Here is a 12,300-nt window from a genome sequence, read left to right on the forward strand (position 1 = left end):
CCAGGGAAGAGCCTAGGTCCAGCTGTGGCGGCTCCCAATGGTTCGGGCATCACATGGATCTAGAAAATGGCAACCACCATGCGATGCGCAGTCTCCGTTGTTGATACGGTCAAGCCAACCAACCGCGACTGTCGCAAGCCGAGGTGCTGTTTTGAATCACAAGTCGTCCATGGAGGGCGTTCCTCATCCCCATCTCATTGTCTCTTGTCTCTCTTTGAGCGCCTTGAATAATGATGAGCCCCATTGACAACCACGCTACCGGATGTGAAGGAAGTGGGATGGGCCTCAAACCATGACAACTCGGGTCCATCGTCTTGTTGTGAATGAGGAGTTGGCTGTCTTGTGTGATTTGATCTTGAATCGCTCCACTGGCCGCGAGCTCATCCCAGGCCGCCATCACAACCTTCTACCACGGATTTGCCCCGAGAGGGCTGCCATTTATCCAAGCGTCTGTTCGCCGCATGTGCGTGTACCTGCCAACCCTTGCGTTGCTCATCGGAAGCATCAGCAATAGCGCACGCCCTGATTCGCACAATGCACATGGAAAACAAGGGCTTTCTGATGAGCGACTTATTGACGGGGATAATCGCCCGAGGCCACTCTTGACAATAAGGTCAAAAGCAACCAACGGATCCTGGCCTTCGTCGAATTCAGGCCCGAGTCGCCGGTGTAATCTGTACTAGACGTTGGGAAGCTCTCATCTCCGAGGGTATTCCTTCCGCTAGCGAGCCAGCACTTGCTTGCTTGCCGTAGGAAGATACAACTGCAACGCTAGGAATGACGATTGGCAGCGCGATTACATCTTCCCCCCTCAAGATTTGCTCATTCCTCGGCGATTTCCAATGACCACAAGGAAACTCGACAGTTAGCAAGTGTGAGACAGCTCTGCAACAGAAACACACGACCTGCCTGGATGCGCGTGCAAGCAACTGGGTGGCGATCAGGTAAAGTTTCCCTCGAGATGTCCAAGTCCGTCTTGAATCCGGGGACTGATGACTAGACGGACGACTGGGAGTAGCCCGAAAGCCTTGTTTTGTCATTGGAGCCACCTATGAAGGACCTTGGTCTTTACCTCCGACTCCGTTTTTCCATCTGTACTCCTTCTCGATGCCCTTGCGTCGCTGCGCGGTATCACACAGCTTTTCATCACCACAATCGCAGATCGCGCCACGCCGCAACCATCGATAAGTGATGCTCCAACGGTCTCGCCTTGGCCGCACCGTACCGTCGGACATGGTGTCAGTCTTTCTGGCTCGGATGCCATGGGTCCAGTGCAGCCTCGAATCTCCGCTCAATCGTACCATACTCCTGGCTGGCAGATCCACGTCGATTTTCTTGCCTGACTCTGCATCGCGGAACTGCATGAGAACCGGCGAGCCGAGGGACAGCGAGTACAGCTGATCGTAGGCGCTGTGGGTGTCGACGTGAGGTGGAATGCCTGCGCCTGGTGGATAGTGCTGAAGGCAAACTTGGTCGGGAGGGCGACGCTCGCCCCGCGGCAGCAGGGGATGAAGCCAGGCTGGAAACGGTTTGAATGGAACGTCTTCATCTATGCCGAATGTCTTGTAACTGAAGGTGTATCCGTAGTGGAGGGACCGTCTGCCGGGGAGCGGAGGCCATTCCAGGCCTGAGAAGATGCGAAGCAGCTGGGTTTCTGATTCGGCAGAGATGAAGTCGATGTGCATGAATAATCCGGACGGCTCTATTGGGAGCTCTTCCATGGTCCTTAAGCGAGCGGGATCCATGCCTCGACTCTTGACTCACACTTCCATCATCTTTTTAAAGCTTGTGCTTCCAAGCCGACTTCATCTCGGCAACTGGCTTCCAAAGTTGAAGAAATGCACACCCAGTCACGTGACCAGCCCACAGCAAACAGCTGGTGCGTGTATGTTTTCCTTTGCGCAATGCTAAGAGGCCAAGCATACCAAAAAAATTAATATACACACGTAATAGCATCCGTCATTCCCAAAGATAATGCTGGCGGTTCTAGGAGGGCATGGTCTTTAGGCAATATTACTGCATGCTGACCTGGCATTGTGAGGCACGGCCAGTGGGTGTCTGCAGTGTACGCAGTACCGTAAGCACAGTGCAGCAAATTTGGTCTGCAGTTTTAGCTGTTGGGTCTTCTTTCTTGCAGCCGGGCAAAATAAACCATAATCGGCCTTCACGATTGCATCTCATTTTATCTTGTCCATTACCTATGTACATCACCCCGTAGGCAATTTTACAAGCAGGGGCCACGAGGCCAGCAATCACCTTTCTTTGCCGCGACTTGATCGTTGATCTTCGAAACTTCCCATCACAATGGCAGTCCAAATTACAAATCCTTTACCGTGGCCATGGCCGCTTTGGGCTGAAAAATGGAATGGCTTGCAGTGTACGCTCGACTCTCCGAAATGAACGAGTCGACCAGCACAAGTCCAGAAACACATGCTGGCTCTTCAAAATCTATCTCCCAATGCGAAGCATACCAATGGGTAGAACAAGCCTTTGTTGTGGACGCTGGAGAGGTGGAACGCAGACGTTAGAAAGTCCTTGTTGCCACCATTGACCTGTTAAACTAGTCCTTGGGAAAGAAAGAAAAGCATCGAGTCTGTTCGCGGCATCATAAGATAAAACACGGCTCAGTCTTTTTTCCACCGTCAAAGTCACCGACATCCTTGAAATCATATACGCACCAAAGTGTAGGACGCCTGATTCCATCGCGCCTTGGCGTCGTTACAAATGTCGCCGGCCCACACACGGCGATTTATCTCGGTGGCAACTACTGACAGTATCTTGTCACAATATTCCTTCCCTTTCTCCTTTCGGCTCTGAGCTGGTTGGTCTTGCAGTTGCGGCATATACACGTCCGCGCTGGTCGTCGTTGCCCAGCACCTCTGGAGTATCGCCGTCTTCTACATTCTTCTTACTCCTTGTTGGACTTTTTTTGTCTTTCAGTGAGCCGAAATGGCAAGACTGGAACTTTTATGAACAATCGCTGGGACTCGAAACAAAGACACTAAATCTACCATATGATGATACGCCAGCCCCGGAGCTGCTTGGGCTTACTTTCATTGCCCTACAGAATACTCCAATTCGAGCAAGAGTGTATACATATTTTATCAGTATGTATGAATAAAGCATGCCCATGCACTGCGTGAGATCCGGATGGCAACTTGGTGGAGGTTAGGCGATTAATGTCGAGCAGGCGTAGCGAGGCAAGTTGAGCACTACATACGTGAACAACAGGAATATGAAAAGAGATGTAACGAACGCTTTGGAGAGGATTTTGTCGACGCCTGCTGTCACCGCAAGACCACAGATGTATGCATTACATGACAGATGGCTTTTCTCTTTGACAACCATGGCATATTCTCCCCCTTTGCCCATTTAACATGACTTGTCATGGGTGAGAATTAGATGAGCCATGTTTCAACTCATATCATTGCGTCTGGGAAAATTGCGGGAACACGCCCGTTTCTCTCTTCTCTTGACCCGCACGCACACTTTTAACGGCTCGAAGGCAAGCTTCGCGATTGCCGAATGTTGCTCCGTGAAGGGTATACCCAAGGTGGCAGCAATGTCGACAGTCTTCTCGCAGAGTCCTAGTCTCAAGAATGGTGTTGGCGGGGAGACTGGATACGAAGCAGTCATCTAGGACGCAAGCTCATGGTTTCATACCTCGAGATTCATCCTGTAACATGCATGGCAACTTTCAATGAGAAGATGGAGATGGTGAAGAAGGCAAGACAAAGAATTCCAACCTGCCATCCAACACTGGATAATTCTTCTCTCTGGATTTTTGGCGGCCGCGTTGGTCTTGATGGCTGAAATCCCCCCTGCTGCATCCAAATATATGAGTCTGGCCCTTGGGAAATAGAAATCTTCACGAGGTCTATATCCCGCACGATTGAAGAACCCTCGTGAATCGACTTCCGCATTGGCGAAACGGCCAAAGCCATGAATGAAAGCGCCAACAACGCGGAAAAAGTACGTCAGCAGATCAAGCAACAGGAAGAAAATCTTTGATGCATATTCTCGTTCCAAGCTCAACAGACGGAAATCAAAACGTCGCCGACTTGGTCGACGCCGAGTTCCCAGGTCTCCTGCAGACGAGACATATAAACAGCTCATTTTGCCACGAGACCAAGCTATTGTTACGAGTCCCTACCCCTTCATCTCTTTTACCTGAATCCTTACGTACCGCGTGATCAAGCCGCGCTGATTACCCACGTCGGTGGACCGCGTAATTGTATTTCACTCATCGCCTGGAGGACTTGCACCATACGCCTGGATACATTGGGGACGAGCGTTTCTGCATCTTGCCATATATCTTCCATTTGGTCTGTCGACGCGGTCTGTCTTCCGGGTATACTCATAGGTATGTATACCCAGTGCTTCATCGACGCGCGAGGGGGAAACCCGGCAGCGGAGATTACTCTGTTGCTGTAAGGGGCACTACAGCTCCGACTAAGGTGGACAGTACCCAGCAAAACGCCCAACTTTCTGCCCATCCTTTCTTCCCCGACGTTGTGGTCTGGAATCCTTCGATTACGGAAACCGCGGTCACCAGAGAGGTAAACTTCAAACAAGGGCTCGAGGCGGCGCTAGGCTCGACTTGCTTGCCAACACCTGTCACGTCTATGTTGATTCGGCAGGACTGGCACAATGGCTACCAGTTCCCGTTTATCCTTAAGCGAGGCGTGCTTGTTTCCAGTCTCGCTACCAGGCGGGCGTTTGGCCTGTTCCTACTATGCCAAGTAGCCCCAGCCGCGGAATCTGCCATCAAGGCTGCCGACTTTGTCGTGACATGCAAGGCGATGTCTGCGATTGATGCCGCCTCGATAATATTGGTCCGAGGACGTGCATTGACGCATCTTGACCCGGCTTGTGGCTTGAGATGACTACATACCGGGCACGCCTGCTAGGTATTTCCGGCCCTATAATTCAGCCTAGTAATAACCTTGTTTGTTGCACTAACATGTGACGCCACAGAAGGTGCGGCTTTGTTGGGCCTCGAATACCGCGATACCTGTTGCTTTTCCACCGTCAGGCGCCGCCCTGTAGCGCCTGGCTCGTTTGTAGGGTATTCATTATCAGAATCTTGCGGCGAAGTCATTTCCCCGCATTACATTTGCTTGGGACGAGGTTTCTCGACATAGACCCTGTTACTCAAACCGCTCGCGTGAAAAATCTGCATCGAGGCTGGAAAGCCGCTCTTCTCCCACGAGGTTTGTCGGGGCGGGGCTCGCCAGCCTCTCTTTCGGCAGATGCGTGAGACGGGTTGAGTCAGACAGCCTGGGCCTGCAATCGGGGGCCTGCAATCGGGGGCCTGCAATCGGGACGGTGCGCATTGCCGACTAAAGGGGCTGGGAGAGAGGAAGGAACGTCCTTTGTTGGAGTTTTTTGTGCCGACTGGAGTTTTCTGTACCCCGCTCGAGGCCTCCAAGTACTGTGTACATACTTGGGTGACGCGGGAACTTGATAGCCGGTGCCTGCCATGCGTGACAAGATGGGCAACAGGGCCATCTGGTGGCTTCTGTGTGGCGTAATAACAGATGCCACAAATCCCACCCGGCCAGACCTTGAGCTGATTTATGGAGGGCACTTTCCGCCTTGGAAGAATTGGCAATAGGTCTGGTGCCTGCCCTGCACGTCTACCGCAATACTGCGCAGCTCGCCAGGGCAAGGAACTGCCTGCTTGCTTAGCAGAGGTCAACCGGGGGTTCATCTTTTGCATAAACCAGACTAAAGTTATGCGTGACCCAAAGTACCCATACCCGGCTCGGGCCACCCCTGCCGAAGCCTTGTTGGTGTCATTCGAAGGGTTTTGCCAGCGAGCAAGCTGTCAGAAGCTGGCTGCATGCCTCCATACCCGTACTCGGTTCCCTATGTAGGTTCCGGTTAGCCGTGCATGCAGCCTTGTTAGCCAGATCCAGCCTGGCCCCAGCCCCAGCTCCAGCCCCACCACCCTGCAAAGTTGCTCCCTCACCAGGCTCACCTAGTTTTAAACTCAAACCTTCATCAGCGACGGCTCGATCTTGCAAAGGCCAAAGCCAACGCATCATCGCTCACAGAAAACCTGTCATTCATTCGCCCTACTACCTACCTCCCTGGGCAGGTGCCGACACATATCATATCCCACCCCTTTGACGCAGGACGGGACGTCTCCAATGGGGGCGGCGGCCTGGTATCGCTTGGCGGTCATTACCACCAGCCCCGACCAATAATCCACACCAAACTTTGAAGCCTTGTCGCGGCAACGTTGACCCGCCGGCTTGCCTTGCTTGAGCTGCCAGAGGCCGCGAGGCCACCAGACCTCCAGACCTCCAGACCACCAGACCACCAGACCACCAGACCCTTCAGCATCTCCGACGCTGCGACTCCTCCCCCGCCAGCAGCAGACTGCGTCCACCACGTCGACGTGCGGCTTCTTTCTCTCACAAGTGGCAGCAGCACTTGCTGTCAGCGCGCCCTCCCTCCCCTTGCGCCGTCTGCGCCGTCTGCGCCGTCTGCGTCGTCTCCGTCGTCCCCGTCATGTCGTTTCGCGGCGACGACCAGCGCCGCTACGGCCAAGTTCCGCCTGTTCGGTACGCAGTGTCTGACCAACGGGCCGCGGATCAGCACGATGCTTCTACAAGCTCCGGCACTGGTTTCGGCAGACGCCAAAGCTTCAACAGCGGCGACGATGGCGCCTACTACAATTACCCTCTGGACCGCCCGCTGTCCCGTCATCACCACCCCGGTCGCAGCAGCCAGGATGAGCTGTTCTTGATCGGCTCAACTGGCGGCGCCGATCCGTCCTTTGATCCCTATGCCTCCCCCAGCAGCCCCATGTCTGGGTACCAACATCAGTATCACGATCCGACCCCTCCGACGCCTTCGCAACCGACGTATGATCCTCAATCGTTTGTCCATGCGTCGACGGCAAGCTTCCAGAGGTCGCAATCTGCCGCCCTTCCCTACCATCCTCATCCATCTTCCCGCTTCTCTGCCCCCAGAGTAAGTTCCTACAACGAGCCAGCCCCGCCAATGACCACCAACTACACCCCTCAAGCATACAATCCTGCAGCCTATGCAACAACCAGCCCCGTTCCTCAACGCCAACCTGCGTACCATGGCTATGCCGGCGCAGATCACGCCTACACATCTCCTACTGCCGCATCGACCTCTCCAGGATACGGACAGTCGCCCATCGGAACGTACCCCGCCACCTTTTCACAACCAATACGCTCGCCGTCATTCTCCCCCGGCTTCCAGCAGTCATTCCTCCCAAGCTCCGCTTCGTTTGCCGGGCCCGGCTCCCAAACCGCCACACCGACTTTATTTGATCCATCTCAATACGGCGGAACTGCTCAGTACTCACCTGGCAGCCCGAACGGAGCGTCCCCCTATCTCGCCGGGGCGTCACAGGCTCATTCTCCATCTCAGCCCCCTTACCCTACGCTGTCTCGCATTCCCGTCAGCCCCAACTACTCCGACAGTAATGATCAGCCCTCATACTATGGCCGTCTGCGACAAAACCCTCCGACGTCTCCCAGTTCATCGCCTGATTTGCAGCCTCAGACTTTGACGGGCCTGCAGCGGCACCCAACAAATGCTCCCCTGCCGAGTCGCCCCATGGAGGACGTGCCGGAGGAAGTCACGCCTTGGGACGAGCATGGACGACCGCTACCACACCCCGACGACGACGACGACGACGACGACGACGACGACGACGATGACGACGATTATGAGCGAATCACTCAGGAGAATATCATGCATGATATTGAGGCCGAGCTGAGAGGTGGCGGTTATACGTCTCAGAGTCGGCCCTTGCCCATCGACGTAGAAGTTGCCGGAGAATACGATTATAACAATGCGTCGGCATATTCTCCTCCCGGGACCAGACTCTCGCCTAGGGGGCTTCCGAGCCAGCCGCGTTACGATGACGGAGACCAAGACGAAGACGATGATCCCGAGGGTACAGCAGGCGTGCTGGCCATGCGGCAGGCCGAGCTGGAGGACCAGCGTTTCAGTAATAGCGCATTTACGTACGCTGGAAATTCTACCGATGATCAAACTCATACCCTTTCTCCGCCCCCCCCTGCTGCCGCCGCCCCGCCTGCTTCCCACGAGGACCAGTCTCAAAGTAGCGGAAGTGACTATTGCGGCATGGACTTGGGCATGTTGAGCGGTGGCTACGCCGGGAGTTTGGTCTATGGCGCAGGCGCTGCCCCTCTGGCAAGGCCTTCGTCAATGCAGGAAGGGGGTCGGCCGCTGCCTTTTCCGGGTAATCACAACTCCGTGCGAGACAACTATGATGATGATGATGCCGCGTTTCAGAACGCCGAGATGGACTACGGCGGCACGGGCGGGCTACAAGCTCCGGTGGCACATCGCCTCAGTTTCGACGAGGGCCGAGAAGAGCGGGTGTCGATTCACTCTCAGCACAGTGGTACCGAATCCCCTTGCAAAGATGAATACCAGGATCTTTTCTACCACCCCGGTATATCGAGCAGACCACTTCCCGCCCTACCGCCAGGACCTGGATCCGACAGTAGCTCTATGCTTTCGGCCCACAATAGTGTCCGCTCGCAGCACCAGCAGTATCATTCTCTGAACGCAGATGCCCAGTATTACCATGCAGAAGGTCCTGAGGCTTACTACTACGAAGCCGGGGGACAACAGACGCCGCATCCGGAAAGATCAATCTCCCTCGGTGGTCACAGCAATACCCCGCAGATTCATGCTCCTGCCAGATCAAGGACGGATGCGGCGGAAGAACGCAAGAAGCAGCACCGGCATCATCACAAGCAAGGCTCGATTTTGTCCGATAACGACAACTCAGCCGGAGGTGCCTTTGAGGGCATCACACTGCCGAGCGGACGAAAGAAGAAGTTTGTGCCCTCCAGGCTGACTGCTGGAGAGTTCAACAAATGTGAGGAGCCGTGGGCTTTGAGTGGCATCGAAGCCTGGATCCGCGCCATGGGCGAAGGGGAACTCGACCTCAAAGGAAAGACGATTGACGAGGCTCTGACCAACTTGTTTGTGTTCAAGATACCCACCATGAACGTGGCGGACGCTGAGGCACTGAGCAGTCAAATTGTGGCTCGAATGCTGGAGTCTCAAGTGCTCCTGCCCGACGAAGAGTGGGTGAAGTTTGGAGGGGGCCACATCTCGGGTGTGCTCTGGCAGCTGACCGGATCCGGCTGCTATTCTCCCAAGGTGCACGAGACTGAGGTTGGCGGCCGCTGCTATGCCCATCATTGCACGCGCACTTTGAAGAAGGTGGATCTGGAGGTCCTTGCCGACGAGGTCCAGGGCGCCGACGCTTGGAATGTTTTCTACGGCTTGAAGAAGGAAGACTGGGAGGCCAAGCCACGAAAAGAAGTCGATCGCCAGAACATCCTGCACGAAATCGTCACCGGCGAGGAAAACTATATCAAGCAGCTCGACATCTTCCGCACGCTGTACAGAGACGATCTCCGGACAAGAATCCCCCCCATCATCCACCCTGACCGGCGAGATAAGCTGCTGGCGGCCGTGTTTGGAAAACTCGACACGGTCCTCCGGATCAACAAGGACCATCTCTTGGCGCAGCTCAAATATCGTCAGCAGGAGCAGGGCCCGTGGATCGTCGGGTTCAGCGACATATTCCGCGAATGGATTCGCAAAGCCAAATCGGATTACATTGAGTATGCCACGGGGTATCCCAGGGCCACCTACATGGTCCGGAAAGAAGCCGATAGAAACATGTTGTTCAAGAAATTCCTCGAAGACAAGCAGAAGCACAAGTCGTCATCCAAGCAGGACTGGACCCATTTCCTCATCACCCCCTTGCAGCGTCTGCAACGTTACATCCTCTTGCTTCAGAGCGTTGACCACAAGATGATTGGGGACAGCGAAGAGAAATCCAACCTGCAAAAGGCCATCCAGGAGATACAAGCCGTGACGCACGAGTGCGATGCCAAGGTAGCAGAATCGAACAAGAGAGTCCAAATGATGGAGCTGGACCGGATGTTGGTCCTGCGGCCCGGCTTCCAGTCCGTCCTGAACCTGGATCATCTGGGCAGGGTTCTCATCATGCAGGGCGAGCTGCAAAGGATGGGGTCCAAGGGCATGAGGTGGGTCGACTCGCATGCTCTCTTGTTTGACCACTACTTGATTCTGGCCAAGGTTGTCGTACCCAAGGACGGGCGTGGGGAGCGCAAATACGATGTATCGAGAGAACCCATTCCGATGCCGCTCCTCTTCTTGGAGAGCATGAATGACGAGCCGGTCATGAAGCAAAAGGGCCTGACCGCCCCCCTTGGCAGAACAACGGCCGCGCCGTCGGGCGCCCAGCTCAGCAAGGTGCCGACGAACGGTGGACGACCTGGACTGGAGCATGCGCCCACAGGTTCGTCGGGAAACTCGCTAACACCGGCCCCGTCAAACGACGCAGAAGGCAAGATATTGTACCCTTTCAAGGTGAAACATCTCGGCCACGAGGTCTACACGCTGTACGCGTCTTCTGCCCGAGACAGACTCGACTGGTGCACGAGCATAATCGAAGCCAAGACCAGGCACGCCAAGGCGTTGTACGCTCAGAATGCGGAGCCGTTCAGGCTACGGGTGTTGGCAGATGCCTCCTTCCACTATGACATCAGCTCCGTCTACGCAAGAGCATCGGGCGTTCCGGTCAAGGGCACACCCCTTGATCGAGCCGTCCAAGATTTGGAGAAGATCCTGGGTGCTGCACAAGGCATCGCTCCCGTGTGTCGCGCGCAGGTCAATTGCGCAACAGGATTTTCCGCCTTTGGGAAGACCTTGATCGCCATTGGCACTGATTACGGTGTCTTTGTTACCGATCCTTCCAATCCTCGGGGATGGACCCGGGTAGGTTTTATGCACCTCTTCATTTCTTTCTTTCCCTTGTGTGTTGTTTTGTGTATTCGGCTTTTTTGGGCCCTCGGCATCCCCTTGTCCTAACTTTGAATGGTTTGACAGTCGGTTCAAGTCAATCGAGTGACCCAGATGGCCGTCTTGGAGGAGTTTTCAGTGTGTCTGGTGATTGCGGAAAAGTCGCTCATCTGCTACCCATTGGACGTGATTGCACCAGTGTCGGAGTTTGCCCCTGCGGTCTACGACAACGCCCGCCGCGCTCCTCAGCGACTCGCAAACAACGTGACGTACTTTGCAACGGCACGAATGAAGGACAGGCTGCTGGTGTTTTACAAACGCAAAGAGGGCTTGCACACGTCCTTCAAGGTCCTGGAGCCCATCCATCACAAGGCAACGGAGAAGAAGTCGCGAGTGTTTGGAAGCCGCAGGTCGGCCACGGGAAGCACGAATACCTTCCGCGACTTTGACGAGTTCTACCTGCCGACCGAGTGCTACTCCCTCAGCATTTTCCAGACGTACGTGGCGGTGGCCACGTCCAAGGGCGTCGAGATGTTGACGCTGGATAAGAAGCAGCCAATGTCCATACCCGATCTGAAGGCGCCTGCCATCGCCAACATTGCGAGCCGAATCCGGGATCAAAAGCCGCTAGGCATGTTTCGACTCAACGAGAACGAGTTCATCCTCACGTACGAGGATTGCGCGGTATACGTGGACAAGCACGGCGACGTGAGCCGTACCCTGATTATGGAGTACACGGGCAAGCAAAAGAAGGCCAGGGGCTCGACCATGTACGGCCAGTACCTGCTCCTGTTCAACGAGGATTATGTGGAGGTGCGCAACGCGGAAAACGGCCGACTGCGACAGATCATTGCCGGGAGAGACGTGCGCGTAATTGACTACGGCATTCGAGGGCCAACGGGGGGCAACGCCCTCCAGTCGCAACAGACGTACGGGCCCAATGGACAGTCATTGCTGGCAGGCGACACGTCCAAGGGGACCGTCAAGATTTGCATGTGCCACCCGGAACTTGCTGGAAGGCAAATCGTTTTGGAGATGCTCCTGAATGACGGGCACTCGGAGGGGTAGCAAAGGCGCAGTATTTCTGCTCTTTGCCAGCTGGCTCCGGATGATGGTACCCTTTTTTTTTTCTTTCCTTCTTTCCTTCTTTTTTGTTACCACGTTGCGTTTTGGACAACAGGCATGTTTTCTACGTTTGCCAATATCCTGCCATCTATACGTACTGCTTGGGACTGCAGGCCGGAATTTTGAAGGAGACGTTTTGTGACGGGAGGCTCGTTGCCCCCTGGATATCCGCAGGCACGTTGGACGTGGGTTATGCGAAGGCGTGTGTGTGTGTACATTTGGCTCGATGTTACGCGGCATGAACGGGCAGCTGCTGCCCATGTTTGTATGAGCGGTTGGCCCCATTCTTGTGCCCCTTTTTTCCTTTGG

The 12,300-nt window shown here is 54.9% G+C and overlaps 3 protein-coding genes across 3 annotated transcripts; 2 read left to right on the forward strand and 1 right to left on the reverse strand.

The window, feature by feature from the left end:
• Positions 1-1,049: 1,049 nt before the first annotated feature.
• Positions 1,050-1,721, reverse strand: UV8b_02122 (uncharacterized protein; the record flags this gene model as incomplete). The annotated part of the gene is made up of 1 exon (XM_043139620.1): positions 1,050-1,721. The coding sequence occupies one exon, from the start codon at positions 1,719-1,721 to the stop codon at positions 1,050-1,052; it is 672 nt and encodes a 223-aa protein (XP_042995554.1).
• Positions 1,722-5,579: 3,858 nt separating this feature from the next.
• UV8b_02123 (uncharacterized protein) lies at positions 5,580-5,879 on the forward strand (the record flags this gene model as incomplete). Its single annotated transcript, XM_043139621.1, has 1 exon — positions 5,580-5,879. One exon carries the CDS (start codon positions 5,580-5,582, stop codon positions 5,877-5,879), a length of 300 nt encoding a protein of 99 aa, XP_042995555.1.
• A 640-nt stretch (positions 5,880-6,519) lies between these two features.
• UV8b_02124 (uncharacterized protein) lies at positions 6,520-11,934 on the forward strand (the record flags this gene model as incomplete). Its single annotated transcript, XM_043139622.1, has 2 exons — positions 6,520-10,842; positions 10,954-11,934. The coding sequence occupies 2 exons, from the start codon at positions 6,520-6,522 to the stop codon at positions 11,932-11,934; spliced, it is 5,304 nt and encodes a 1,767-aa protein (XP_042995556.1).
• Between the last annotated feature and the right edge of the window lie 366 nt (positions 11,935-12,300).

The sequence above is a fragment of the Ustilaginoidea virens genome, chromosome 2, assembly GCF_000687475.1.
Source record: "Ustilaginoidea virens chromosome 2, complete sequence".
In the NCBI taxonomy this organism is placed as follows: Eukaryota; Fungi; Ascomycota; class Sordariomycetes; order Hypocreales; family Clavicipitaceae; genus Ustilaginoidea; species Ustilaginoidea virens.